This window comes from Hyperolius riggenbachi, chromosome 1 (assembly GCF_040937935.1).
Source record: "Hyperolius riggenbachi isolate aHypRig1 chromosome 1, aHypRig1.pri, whole genome shotgun sequence".
In the NCBI taxonomy this organism is placed as follows: domain Eukaryota; kingdom Metazoa; phylum Chordata; class Amphibia; order Anura; family Hyperoliidae; genus Hyperolius; species Hyperolius riggenbachi.
The window spans coordinates 389,030,939-389,045,803 of NC_090646.1; the positions used below are offsets into that span (position 1 = coordinate 389,030,939).

General features: G+C 41.2%; 1 protein-coding gene across 1 annotated transcript in view; it reads left to right on the plus strand.

Annotated features, from left to right (window-relative positions):
- ZNF462 (zinc finger protein 462) overlaps nt 1–14,865 on the plus strand; it is a 123,855-nt gene that overhangs the window by 61,419 nt on the left and 47,571 nt on the right. The window contains exons 2-3 of the mRNA XM_068239270.1: nt 10,936–11,189; nt 13,976–14,859. Of these exons, the coding sequence (XP_068095371.1) occupies nt 10,970–11,189; nt 13,976–14,859 (1,104 nt within the window). The 5' untranslated portion in view covers nt 10,936–10,969. The remainder of the gene's footprint in view (nt 1–10,935; nt 11,190–13,975; nt 14,860–14,865) is intronic.

A 14,865-nucleotide genomic window follows, 5' to 3' on the forward strand; every position in this document is an offset into this window, starting at 1 on the left:
TTTGGGCTCTCTTGCATGAACTGCATGTTGGAAATCTCTCCAAAGTGATTCAATGATATTGAGGTTAGGAAACTGTGATAGCCACTCCAGGACTCTTTTTTTACTGCTGTAGCCAATGGTGCATCAATTTGGCCATGTGTTTGGGATCATTCTCATGTTGGAAAGTCCAAGTGCGTTCCATGTGCAGCTTTCTGGCTGATGAGTGCAAATTGTCTTTTAGTGTTCTCTGATAACATGCTGCATTCATCGTACCATCAACTCTGACCAAATTGCCTGTGCTGCTGTAGCCCCCCCATCCCCTCCAAATCATCATGGAGATCCACCTCCATGCTTTAACAATGGTGTACTTTTTACCATACGCCTTGTTGACTCTTATGCAAAAATAGCATCTATGGTTGTAACCATGATATTCATTATTGGTCTTACCACTCCAAACTATGTTGTTCCAGTTTTGATTCTTGTCTAGATACTATTTTGCATATTTTAAGCGCAGCTTTTTTGTGACATGGGTGCAGTAATGGCTTTCATCTTGCAACTCAACCAAGTGCCCCATTATTGTGACCTCTTCTTTGCATCCGAAACAATTCTCGTGGTAGTTGTGGCTAAAATTTTTGCTTGACTACCTACTTTTGTTGGTGTCAATAGAACTCCTTAATTTACCACTTCTTTATGAGAACTAGGACACTGCTAATTTGCATTTTCAACTCTTTTTATATCCGTTTTCCTGTTCTATAAAGTTGAATAACCTTCTTTCTCAGGTACCATATGTGAGAAAACGCGGAAAAGCCGCCGCGTGTGCTCAGAACAAGGCGGCTGATTCCGCATCTAACGCGGCGGTTTGCACGCATAGGCCTACATCTGCTAGTATGGCTGAACGCGGAGAAACCGCCGCATGCTCTGATAGCGGTGCGGCTGGTTCCGCGTCCAGCGCGGCGGGTGGTACACAACACATCTCTGGTGTGGCTGGGACTGATAGTCCACACAGGTTCAGAAGGACGCGCGCGCGCGCTGGGAGGCAGAACTTTTATGACAGCCAGAAGGGAGTCAGCTGACCAAGCCGGTCAGCTGACGATTCAATCAGTTCCCATTGGTCCAGCACTTAGGGGAGGCGCTGGTGAGCGCTGTGCTATTTATACTGGGTGCTGGTCATTCACTGGTTGTCTGCCATTGCAAACACTTAAGTGGAAGCATTCAGACCATTGTCAGATCCTTGCAGTGTGTTTGAACCAGGGTTTCCTGGGAATTCACACTGAGCCAGATTTCCTTGTATTGTTATTATTATTTGTTAGACCAGTTCCTGGGTGTTGAGATCAAGGCCCTCACACCCCAGACTAGGAATACTGTGTACCTTCTGTGTTTCTCTAGCATAGTTCCAGGGTGTTGAGATCAAGGCCCTCACACCCAAGACTAGGGAACTGTATTGTCTTGTGTTATATTCCAGACTAGTTCCAGGGTGTTGATGATCACAGAACTCACACCCAAGACTAGGGAATTGTATTATCATTTATGTTATATTCCAGACTAGTTCCAGGGTGTTGATGAACACGGAACTTACACCCAAGACTAGGGAATTGTATTATCATTTATGTTGTGCATCAGACTAGTTCCAGGGTGTAGAGACCACGGACCTCACACCAAGACTAGGCATTGTTTGATATCTGATACTACCTTGGGAACTATCTCTCCCCCTTAAGAGATAGTCACCTGTGCAGGTTCCTCCTACCTTCAGCCTGACTCCACCCCTTGGAGAATCTCAGGCTGTTGGAAGGTTCCTGTGTCAGCATAAGCAGTATACCAGGCTGCTTCTTATCATCTGCTCTGCAGGTGCATTACTCTAAGTATTACTGTTACACCAAACACTCATATACCTATAGGTGTCCAGAGGTTAGCAATATATCTGATTATCGGTGATACTGCAGATCATCAATAATCAGGTATATATCTGCATTCTCGGTGATACTGCAGATCACCGATAATCGGATTCTCTCTGCGTGCTGACACCAATCGTTACACCGTAGTTCTTGTCAACTGTCAAGAGCCCAGAATCTCACTGACTTTATTTATAAACAAAGTTACAAATTGCCCAGCAAGCTCTTGGTGCACCAGAACTCCATGGAGTGTTTAAGGGGCTGAAATAGATCAAAAAAGCTTCCTTACTAAAATGCTATGCAAAACAAAGGTTTTCTTTCTTAAGGGTAAATAAACCTTTGACCAAGGTCATTTTAGGTGCAACACAATCAGATGATAATAAATGGCTTTGCACAACCACTAATTATAAATGACAGAGCATTTTTGGCATGGTCAATTCTATTTCCTATTCTTTTAAGGGCCAATATTTCCATAATTCCTGCCAGGGCATGTAGATAACTGTAAATAACAGGAGGGTTACGTCCTGAGGTAGATTTGTTGACTAATTCACCAATCAAAATTGTTTTAAAGAGTGAAGAGGTAACAGTAGCAATATGGCTTCCACCCTTGTTACACTTCTACATACTCAAAGGATCTAATGTAAATGTTAGATTTTTATATTATGGTTAACCATCCTAGGAGGTTTATAATTAACCGTAGTGTTCATTCCTTTCACCTATGTTTTGTAGCAGTGCTAGCAAAGCCATGGAGGCCAGTCCATCCACTTACAGTCAGAGTTTTAAGTAATTTGTTGGTATTGTTAATATGCAGTGTTCAGTCTGACGATTGGAAAGTGATTTTGAAAAGCTGAATTTTCCTGCCTATTAGTAGTGTGTTCTCCGCCCTTGATAAACTCACTGTGGGAGGTTTTCCTTTCTTTTTCTTTCCATAGAAATAAACTTAAATAAACAATGCTACTATAGATAAAACCCACAAATTGTATTTGCCCATTTGTGCTGGCGATCACAACATTTAAAGTATATTCCTAGTACAATATATGGCTACTATAAATTATTTGTAAATAAAGGTGTCTTTTTTGTACGTGATCAATAATTACAAGCGTTTATTTGGTAAAATAAAAGTAATATACGCTCATGGCATACATATTAAAAAACGGTACGGTAAAAATGTACTTAGGGACTCAGTTTTTTTTTAAAAATGGGGGGAGTTAGAAGGGATTCATAACTAAATAATTTTTTTTTTTTTTATGGATTTTTATTTTAGTTTTTCTTTTTGGCGCTATACACTATCCTGGGTTACCAGGAAGTGTTTGATCATATTTTTACACTACGTTTTACTTAAATTTTTATGAATGAACATGGTTCCTGATTGGAGCCATGTTCATTGATTACCAGGCACTTTAAATGGCTCAATGAAAACATGTTCCCTTTCACCAATGCCGTATAAATCGCATAAATCCAGCTGCTTGACAGGACGTACTGGAACGTCCTGTGTGTGTCCAGGCTCAAACTGGATGTGCCAGCGCATCCTCTTTGAGTTAATAGGTTAATCTGATCGAATTAGCTAGTGAGTATTCGGCTGGTAAAGGAGACGACCATTCGTTTCCTATAAATTAGCATATTGTTTGAAAATGATCGATTGGCTGCGATATTGAACGATTAATGGGCACCAAGATGAAGTAGGGCTAGTAAAGTGAAAAATGGTTTACTCTCTACCCAGTCATATCCAGTCTGCATCTTCGGAAGTAAGTTGTTTGCTTTATAATGCTGTGGTGATTGCATTTATGATTGACCCAACAATCCAAAGTCTGTTCAGTAGTGTGTCACTTTGACCCACTTATGGTCACAGGAATTAAGGAAAACATGTAAGCTTGTAGTGAAAGTCATTCTGATTGCCTCGTTATAGGTGGGAACACATGCCCAAAAAGTGTTGAGGACTCGATCCCTTGGGCGACAGTTTGGGACCAAGTGCTGTGCAGACATGAGCCCCGTAACACATTCTATTGCTATGGAGGGGGAAGAAATAATGGCCATTTGGCACACAATGGAGCAACTTCAGTCAGGAGGGATATGGCGGAGAACAGTCCTCTTGGCCGAAATGATCTGGCACTCTGGATCTCTCAGTGAGGCAACAGAAAAGCTGTACACCTGCTACATACTTGGCAGAGATTCGAGCACACATCCGAATGCCTGTAGCATGTTTGGATGCGTGCAATGTTAAACTGCAGCATCCCGTCCAGAATTGCGCAGCATGCAATCTGGACAGCATGCTATTGACAGCGTTTCCCCAGCCGTCTCAGATTTGAGTAAATGCTGCATATCTGTACGTTGTGGAAATGGATCCTACATATTTGCGCTACAGATCATTGTGCAGAAATGTAAACGGTGTTTGTCAACAAGTTGATTGAGTAGACCCAACCCAAATTAATTGAGTAGATGCAGTTTAAAATACCTAACACTTATACAGGCATATGCAGGCATTAAATGTACAGTAAGCACTGTGGTTTCTGTTAATATAAATATGTATGTTGCAGACTGCCATCAGAGAGGCTTTTCCTTTGCTGGACCACTGAGGACAGGAAATCAACTTGTAACAAACGGTTTGCAAAACAGAAGCCACATCCTGTGTTTGCAACACTTGCTCATCTATCTGGACTGTCCTATCTATTCATGAATAGATTCCTAAACTTTGCTGTTGTTTTTTACTCAGGAACAAGTGTAATTTCCTTATGCATTGGTTTTAATAACCTAAAAAATCTTGTTGCAGAAACCCATTTTATTGTAATTATAGTGTGAACTGACTGTATATTCATGACCTTAAAGCGGATCCGAGATGAAAAACTAACTATAACAAGTAACTTGTCCATATATCCTTATCTAAAGTTTATATAAGTGTATATACAGTTTACACAGCAAATCTACCTGCAAACAGCTTCAACAGTATATGATGATTTCTTCCTGTGATACAATGAGAGCGGCCATGTTCTGCTTGTGATCATTACACAGGCAAGCTGCTCTGCATCTCCACCCCTCTGCCTGTGAAAACTCCCCTCCCCTCTCCGCCCCCTTGAACCTGGCTTGTCCAAATGTGCTTTAGCATACCTCAAGTGCCTCTGTTTGTGCTGTGGGCAGAGAAAAGCCTTCTTCTGCATCACTCTCCCATACAGCATCTCCTTGTGTAAAGTGCGCTGAATGACTGAACGATGCACAATGACTCCATCTGCAGCAAGATATTGTTGTAGGTCTTTGGTGCTGGACTGTGGGTTGACTCTGACTGTTCTCACCATTCATCGCTTTTGTTTATCCGAGATTTTTCTTGGTCTGCCACTTCGAGCCTTAACTTGAACTGAGCCTGTGGTCTTCCATTTCCTCAATATATTCCTAACTGTGGAAACAGACAGCTGAAATCTCTGATACAGCTTTCTGTATCTCCCCTAAACCATGATGGTGAACAATTTTTGTCTTCAGGTCATTTGAGAGTTGTTTTGAGACCTCCATGTTGCTACTCTTCAGAGAAAAATAAAAGAGGGAAACTTACAATTGACCCCGTTAAATACTCTTTCTCATAATTGGATTCACCTGTGTATGTAGGTCAGGGGTCACTGAGATTACCAAGCCAATTTGAGTTCCAATAGTTAGTTCTAAAGGTTTTGGAATCAATAAAATGACAACAGTGTCCAAATTTATGCACCTGCCTAATTTTATCTTGCCCAAACGTTCGCATCCTATTTACAGAATGAGAAGTACCCATATTCTTTGGATACAGCCCTTTTGTTTGAGTTGATGGAAATATAAGTACAGTAATGTAATTTTGTTTCTTTGCTGTTGAGCAGTCGTAAATGTAAACTGTCTAGTTTCAAATGCTATGAACACATGTTTTGGGGCCAACTAGACTGCACAGCTGCCCCCAACGGTTTCTAATAATCTGCCCCCAAACCCCTCTCCCTCTTCCCCCCGGAACGTTAAATGACTGTTGTCAAACAAGCTCAGTGTATTAATAATTACCCGTCCACCGAAACCTGCTCACAGGTTCGGCCCCGTTATCTCTGTATTGGCAGTACATGCATAGTTGAACATTGTGTCTCTACATTGCATGTTCCTCACAATGTCGCTCTAACAGTTGCATTACAATCATCATTAAGAGCAACGTTACTTGGAATTATATACAGGGCATTAGAAGTCCTGTCAGATTTTATTGCTTCCTTTCACAGTGAGACTCTGAAATCATTTTAGAGCCTTTGGTATTCAGATACTTTCTTGGTGACACCATGGACTCAAAATAGATCCTTTCATATCAGTAGGATAGAGAGTTAAAGGAATCCTCAGTGGGTAAACATACAATCCAAGTCTGAATAATACTAGAAGTGTGGTGAAAAATCAGTCCATTACTGCCAAACGAAAGGTCTTCTTTATTTTTTATTTATATTATGCAAATATATTGTACATTAGGATGGAAGGTCTCTTACCAGGTGCCATTGGGTGAAGATGAAGCAGTAGGGTGCCTGGCAGTGGTAAGCATGCCAGCCATTTTTCAGTAGAAAGTGCTTCTCAGAAGTCCAGATCGCTGTCCCCTGATGCCTGTTGATCCCTGTAGGAACTTCAAATGAAAGTCTCCCAACATGAAGCATCTCTCATCATAGTGGAGAGAAGTGTGTCAGTCAGTACTATGATCAATCCTTAACTGCTGTCTGGCTCTAAAGATAATTTGGATTAAAGATTGTTAAAGTGTGTACATGGTTAAGGATTTTTGAGGTCTTGTGTTATGAAGGGACACATTTTGTAGATGTTTTACAAATGGAACTAATGGGAATTGGGAATGCTGGAAGAGAAAAGAAGGAGAGGTTTGCCGCAAGGGTGACTTTGAGTTTGACTTTGAAGCCGTGAACTCATGAGTTAGGTAGAACGACAGTACCATTCACAAATGTAAGTTTCATGTACTTCTGACATCCATGATGACAGAGTTAACAGACAGAAGGACAGGAAAACTGGTCAGGACTAAGTGGGTAGATGTGGATGATATCAGCACGAGTCGTGTTGGAGGCCAGTAGTGGAAACAAACTTTCCAAGGCAGGTGATGTAGAGCGTGCATAGACATATTTTGGAGAACTCCAGCGGAGGGAAGTGAGAAATGATGAGTTGTAACTATGAATAATTTTGACTGACCACTGTGATAAAAATGAGGACAGTCAGCAGCGTAGAGTTACAAAAGCAGATCGTAGTCAATAATGTCAAAAGTAGTAAAAATATCAAGGAGAAACAGGGAATGTTACCCTGAGAATTGATTCTCCTGAGCTGGAGAAATTAAAAGATCCAACAAACTTCTAGTTTTATTTATTTATTTAATGTAAACTGTCTGACGATAGATGGGAAAAAAAGTATAAATAGTAATTGCATTTACATAGCAGATGGAGCATGAGCTTTAACATGCCTGACCCGCCATTCACGTAACACTTTTGTTCCCAAACCTATATTCCTGCATTTCCTAATGCTAAACCCTATTGTTCCTCCCCCTGCTTCAGCAGCAGTGCCTGTTATACATGTACCAAAACCTGTAGGGCCTGTCTGAATGTGAAAGTAGAGAAAATCAAAGGAGGGGTCCGCACACATCCAATAATAATCTTTATTGTTCCCACACACACATTATGACATCTGAGCGACACAGCTTCTGGTCTTCGGGGCCACAACGGTTCCCTTTGCCAACGCTTTGGCAGACTAACATGTGAAGGTGGTCATAGAATGTGGCTCGGCTTAGCACAGGGACTTGCTGACATGAACACGTCTAAGTTTAATCGAGGTGCTTCAGCACTTGCTAAGGCTGCTGATTAGGAATGGAAAATGAGATGTAAATATTTGCAATTTGATGCAGAATTATGCAAAGTTTTATAAAAAAATGTATGCAGCTTGAAAATAGACCAGTCAAATGAAGTCAAGGTAGGATTCAGTTGATCCGTTTACGAGCTGCATACATTTGCATATTTGCGCATCAGTTCAGAATGATTGCATCTCTTTGACCATCTCTACTGCCAGTACTTTGGGTCATATCTCCAGCCACAGAGGAGTTATCAAAATAGGTAGAAAAAAAGATTAGAACAGTTGGAGCAGTTTCTCCAAATAACTTATCAGGTTTCAGTTCAGAAATTAAGCAGACAATTATTGGTTTCTCTGGGCAAATGTTATTTGCACTTGTCTTCTTAAACTGGCACCAGTGAATTTTGGGTGTATTAAGCTTTAGACTGCCACAAATTTTTAAAACAAGCAAGCTATTCTGGTACTGGTCTTCGTCTTGTTCGCCTCCTTTCATCACGAATTCTAAGTGTATCTTAATCAAAACTATTTAAAAAGATACACTTCTGGATGCCAGTGACATATGGATGCAAACATTCGGAAACACCTCAACAATTTTGAGGCAGACTAATGAAGTTTTGCTAAAAAATGTCTTTAGTTGTCCATGGCACATCGAGACAGAAATTCTGAAACGTCCAACGACGTTGGCACCAGCCTCTACGGATAAGAAATCTGTCAGAAATACCTGCGCTTCTTCTGCCAGTTCCCAGTTATTCTTTATGTGGATCTGCTACTTTGCAAATCGGTGCTGTCCATGTAAAGTTAGAAAGAAACATTGGATTAACAATAAGCATTGTGGGGTTTTCTAACCATCCACCTTACCACTGATATTTTTAGTCCCACATTTCTTCAATATCTTCCCTAGGCTTTGTACAATGAAGCTTTCAGAGAAACTGGTCTTCCTTTAGTCTTTGTGTTCAAGGGTGAGGCTTTTGGCAGAACTTTTAGATGCAGACAGGGTGACTGGTGATTACAATGTTATTTAGACTTTGGCATCCAGTGCACAGTCAGTTGATGTTCTTCTGCAAAGAAGACAACACAAGAACAGAAATGTTTTTCATCACCTGTCTGGGGCTAATAAGGTTAACAATTTTTGCTGTGTTTGATCTTCTGGTTCCACCTTAACATATTTTTCATTGAATTCAATATTCTAACCACTCATAAAGAAATGAAAATGAGGAACGTGCTGTAACATGTCCCGAGATCTTTAGCAGGCTTAAAATATGTTCAGCTATTTCTAGTTAATTGTTTCTGCTCTGTAGCAAAATTGTAATCCTGCATTTGAAAAGTTATCATTCACCAGGGCTGGATAATTCTATATCAGAAGTGTATTTTGAGCAGATGTTGCAGGAATGGTCAGAAGCCATGTTGTGTTTGGGCTGCAGGTCTCTCGTATCTGTATACACTGGGTTAAAATGGCTGTTTCTAAAGCTCTGAGGAACTGCAGTGAGCTTTACAGCTTCTGTGAAGCCTTGTCTTCTGTCTAGAAAATGTGCTGGAACTTATTCAGCAGAGCACTGCCTCATTTCCTTGAGAAGAAAGGTCTCAGCTGGGGGGATGGGGAGAGGGAAATAAAACTGGATGAGCTACTTCTCTGCAAAGACCTTTTGAATACAAGAAGTCGTCTGCACCTTGGGGAAAATGCCTTGCTATGTAATGGACTGTGCTGAAGAGACCTGGGGTGGGGTTTCATGTGCTGCTGTAATTTGATCTAAAGCAGATAGCAACCTCTCCAACACCATCCAGTGCTCTGTGCTCAGTGAACTCAGAGCTTGAGGTATTTAGATAATTTGTTTTAGACTTATCCAATGCAAAAGTCTTGCAGGAGGAAAAAAGACAAGCTGTGAGCTCAGATGAAGCAAAGCAGCATGCATTTCTTACCTGGTAAAACAGACTGTTGCTTTTCAAGCGATTATATAATGGCAGTTTTAGGTAGATAAGAGGGTATTTAACAGTTTTATCCCTATAATCAAGGTAGAGATCTTCTTTCAAGTTTAACTCTATCTTACCTAGTGTGATTTCACTGGTTTCTAAAAGTCACATCACAGCTCCTTTAAACCAAACTATCTCGAAAGAAGTGTTCTAGATATTAGATTTAACACGAGTAGGTGCTTTTGACACTGTATTACTGTGTTTTTATTTTCTTCTTGTGAAACCTGTTATCTGTAATTGTATGGGCATGAATCTGGGTGTAAATTCGTTTTCGTAGGGCAGGACATAAACCTTTTCTGTATTATAAGTTGCAGCTTCATTTATTTTAATTGAACTGGATCTCATGCCTCAAGCACTAAATATCATCCTGTAGAACTTTTCACCTCGGTGCTATGTATTGGTGAAAACAAACTTATTAAATTCACTTCAGACATTCTATGTACTGCTTTGCGTACGTTGAATGATGTGCACTTGAATATTTGATTAGGGTGAATTATACACTGGTGTTTATTTGACTCCTATATTTGTGCCTGATTATTTCCTGCTATCTAATTTTCATCCAGTGTCCACATATACCTCATAGTGCATGTCAGATGATCTCTCAATAGTTCTCGTAGAAGATTATTTCTGCTCCACCAGAGTATAATGGCAAAATGTATTCACAGTTCACCTGACCTTGAAAAAGACAGTATGATCATTCCTATGCTAAACATGGTCAAATAATTGCTTGATCATGTTGTTCAAAAGCCTCCCCCCCCCCCCCCCCCCCATAATGAAAACAATGGTTTTGGTAATTTATCTTATTTTTTCAGTAATTTGACTGCTAGCAAAAATGAATACTTGATTTAAAATATTATAACTGTAAGGCAAGTGAATCCCCTTGCCCCTTGGCATGACCTGCACCTGGATCCTTTTACAGTTTAATAAACATAAGTGTAACACCATAAGTCAGTTAACCCCATGGTGCATGCCTATATAGCTTACTGGTCATGTATATAAGGGTAACCTTTTTATATGTTTGTTTAATTTGATTATTCAAGGCAGTTAAAATATAATTGCAATTTGAATACTGAAATCAGAGTTCCTGATTGAGAAAGTAATAAATTATATCCCAAACCTAAAATACTTTTTTAATGCTCTGTTGCCCTTGGTGTTCTACAGCTATATTTTAAATGTAATTCTCAAACCTCTATTAAGATCCCTGCAAAAGTTTTTAATATCTTCAGTCAAATAACTTTGCAGGTTCTGTTGCACAATATAATACAAGTTGTGTGTTCTTTCTGTGTTTCAGAATGTCCTAATGTAATCAAAAATAACATCAGACCATGGAAGTTCTTCAGTGTGATGGTTGTGACTTCAGAGCTCAGTCGTATGAAGATCTAAAAGGTCACATACAGGATGTTCATACAGCATTTTTACAGCCCACTGATGTTACTGAGGAAAGCTCTAGTCAAGCTAGATCTGTGGGGACGAATTCCTCCAACCAGTCAGAACCGGTGTTTCCTTCTTTGAAAGATGAATTTGTACCTACAGAAGAAACTCATGGTAAGTTGAAAAATTTTCATGGTGAAGCCAGTTGCGTGTGGTCCAGTATTAGTCATGGAAAGAATCCGAAGACATAACAACAAAAGTTGTTTAGGTGATACCTTTAAGGACTAACTGCACAAGATTTCTTTGCAAGCTTTCGAAACTTTAAATTTCTTCTTGAGGCATGTTTCAGAACTGGATCAGAACCATACATAGATCCATATGTATTTTTCTAATCCAGTTCTGAAACGTGCCTGAAGAAGAAACGTTTTGAAAGCTTGCAAAGAAATCTTGTGCAGTTAGTCATTAAAGGTATCACGAAAACAACTTTTATTATGTCTTCGGATTGAATAATTTTGACATTCTTTTGTTTACCCCAGTGGTCAGAGTCTCCATTTACTCATGTCATTATATGCAAAAAACGTGTGTTCCAACCAACATCTATCACTATCATGCTATTACATAACTATTACAATAAACACAACACGACGAGAGTGGTTTGAGTGTAAGGGCTGGTTCAGACGGACGCTTGTGCAGCGTTTACCACCAGTGTTCAGGGCTTGGCGTTAAACGCTCCCATTCAAGTGAATGGGAGCGTTTGTACCAAGCTTTTACGCGCGTTTACACGAACGCGGCGTTCGGGTCCCGATTTTCCCTGGCGTTCAAGGAGCCTCTGGAAGCTACATGTAGCTTCCAGGGGCGGTTAACCGCGATGAGTAATGTCCCCCTAGGGGAAGAAAAAACGCGACCGCATCCGAACGCAACGCGAACGCTGCTGAAAGCTCGAACGCATCACCACCGCGACGCCAACGAACGCAACGCCTCTGACCGTCCGTCTGAACCAGCCCTAAAACTAGAAAAACAAGCAAGGGCAGATGCCAATCTGCAAATCAAAACACTCAATGAGTCGTGTTAGTTATGAATATAGAAAGCATTTATTGACCCATTAAAACAGTGATTAGACACTATATATAAAAAATCCCCTAAAAAGCCAGTAAGAAACACGGTCTAATAATGCACAGCACCCAATGTCCAGCTATAGCATTGAGATGATAAGGAAAAAGAGTATCCATACATCAGAGAGGCCCATAAGGTAGCATTAATCCGGTGAGCAAAAGAGCTTTAGTTATGCAAAGTTCCATCATATGTGAATAATGATACAGATCCTTGATATAAGGTGACAAAGTTACTGATTGATGCTCAATCACAGCATCTGTGTCAGAATGCAAAAGGTCCTTAATTTGTCTTAAACATCCAGCACTGTAAAAAAAAAAACATTTTGCATTCTGACACAGATGCTGTGATTGAGCATCAATCAGTAAGTTTGTCACGTTATATCAAGGATCTGTATCATTATTCACATATAAATATATCTGCAAGCTGGCTTATCTAATTGGTGCTTCACCTGTAGATGTTGCGATTGGACATCTTTGCATAACTAAAGCTATTTTGCTCACCGGTCTAATGCTACCTTATGGGCCTCTCTGATGTATGGATACTCTTTTTCCCTATCATCTCGGTGCTATAGCTGGACAGGGGGTGCTGTGCATTATTAGACCGTGTTTCTTACTGCCTTTTTAGGGGATTTTTTATATAAAGGGACATAGCCTATTCAAGGTGATAAGTAGCTTGCAGATGCGAGCTACTTATCACCTTGCCATCGCGCGAGGATTACCGGCAAATCCTATTGCCCATATCCTTCGCGCGATGGCCGATCGTTAGGGAGCATTACTCAGGCGAAAGCCTGAGCGATGCTCCCTTTTACAGAGCGATGGGGAGTGAGGTTTACGCTGTGGTGCTGTCCATCAGCACCACGGCCTCACTCCCCACACATGCGCACTCGCCCGCCGAACATCGCCGACATCTTTCGCCGCAGCATCTGGGGGTCTCCTTTAATAAGGAGACCCCCAGAGCTCCCCGTCGGGTCGCGGCACAGTTTAGAAGCCCCCGCGCAGCTCTGCAAAGGCTCCCCGTCATACGTACCGCCGACGATCACCCGCCGCCTCTCGCCGCAAAATCCGTCACGTAATTACAGTGTATCTAACACTGTAATTACTGTCCGCATAGAAGGAGCCCGGGCAAAGCATTTTGAATCCGCAGCCGGGCTCCCCACTGGTCTGCTGTCTGAGCCATTTTAGTGTTAGATACACTGTAATTACGTGACGGATTTTGCGGCGAGAGGCGGCAGGTGATCGGCGGCGGTGCGTATGACGGGGAGCCTTTGCAGAGCTGCGCGGGGGCTTCTAAACTGTGCAGCGACCCGACAGGGAGCTCTGGGGGTCTCCTTATTTAGGGAGACCCCCAGATGCTGCGGCGACGACGTGCGTTAGCTAGTTTAGACCTACTTTTTGCAGGTCTAAGTTAACGCTCATGTCTGCCGGGAAGCATCGCTTCCCGGAGACATGATAAGGGTAATTGGATTCCGTGGTAAGAACTTGCTGGGCGATTATATTGCCCAAGCGAGTTCTTTTCCGCCTGGGGGGGTCTAAAGTTTAGAACTCGCCAGTGCTTAGCGCTGGCGAGTTCAGCAATAGAATATGGCCCATAGTGTCTAATCACTGTTTTAATGGGTCAATAAATGTTTTCTATATTCATAACATACACGACTCATTGAGTGTTTTGATTTGCAGATTGGCATCTGCCCTTGCTTGTTTTTCTACTCATATCATTAGACCATTTACTCAGTATGAGAGTGACCAAGAGTAGAATAACTGAGTAGTTGCCTGTCTTTTGTGAGTTTTAGATATTGGTTTGTTAGATAGAATTGCATGGAGCTAATTTTACTTTTTTTTCTTTTGTTTTAGATGAAAACACTTCTCAGCCAGCTCCTGGATTGTTCTACAGTCACAGCCCTGGATTTTATGGACAGTCCTCTTCTAGCAGCTCCAAGCCAACCAATAAGTTTTTCCAGTGCAAATACTGTATACGGTATTTTAGATCTAAATACCTTCTTGTGGAGCATACTAAAAAAGTCCATGGACCTGGAGGAGGGAACCCTGGAGGTCCTGGAAATGCAAACTTTAATGTTATGTTACATGACAGCTTTGGTAAAGTCTTCTCTTGTCAGTTTTGCACTTACAAGTCACCAAGACGAGCAAGAATAGTTAAACATCAGAAAATGTACCACAAAAACAATTTAAAGGAAATGTCGACACCTTCAGCTTCCCACACTCCCCCTGCATCCATGCCAGTACAGGAAACTTGTAAAGAATTACCAGCTGAAGTAGTGGAGCGCAGCATTCTAGAGTCTATGGTAAAACCGTTGACAAAATCCAGAGGAAACTTCTGCTGTGAATGGTGCAGCTACCAAACCCCACGACGGGAGCGTTGGTGTGACCACATGATGAAAAAGCATCGGGGAATGGTTAAAATACTGTCAAGTCTGAGACAGGATGGACTGAGTATATCAGATTTACAAAACAGAGCTTCTCAGATGCCTAATCCGGGAACGAGTTACATGCCTGTAAACATTTCAACTCATGATACTGCCAGTGCAAGTATGCCTCTCTATAGGGGTTCTATGACTAATCTTCCAGTAAGTAATCATTCCAAATATCAGTCAATGCCATATGTCCCCATAAAACCAAAAGTTCCATCAAACCCTAGCCATTTGAATTTGAATGAAAGACCCAACTATGGAGTTTCAGAAAAATCCAATTCCATGATTGATATGGATGAAAGCAGTTTTTTGAAT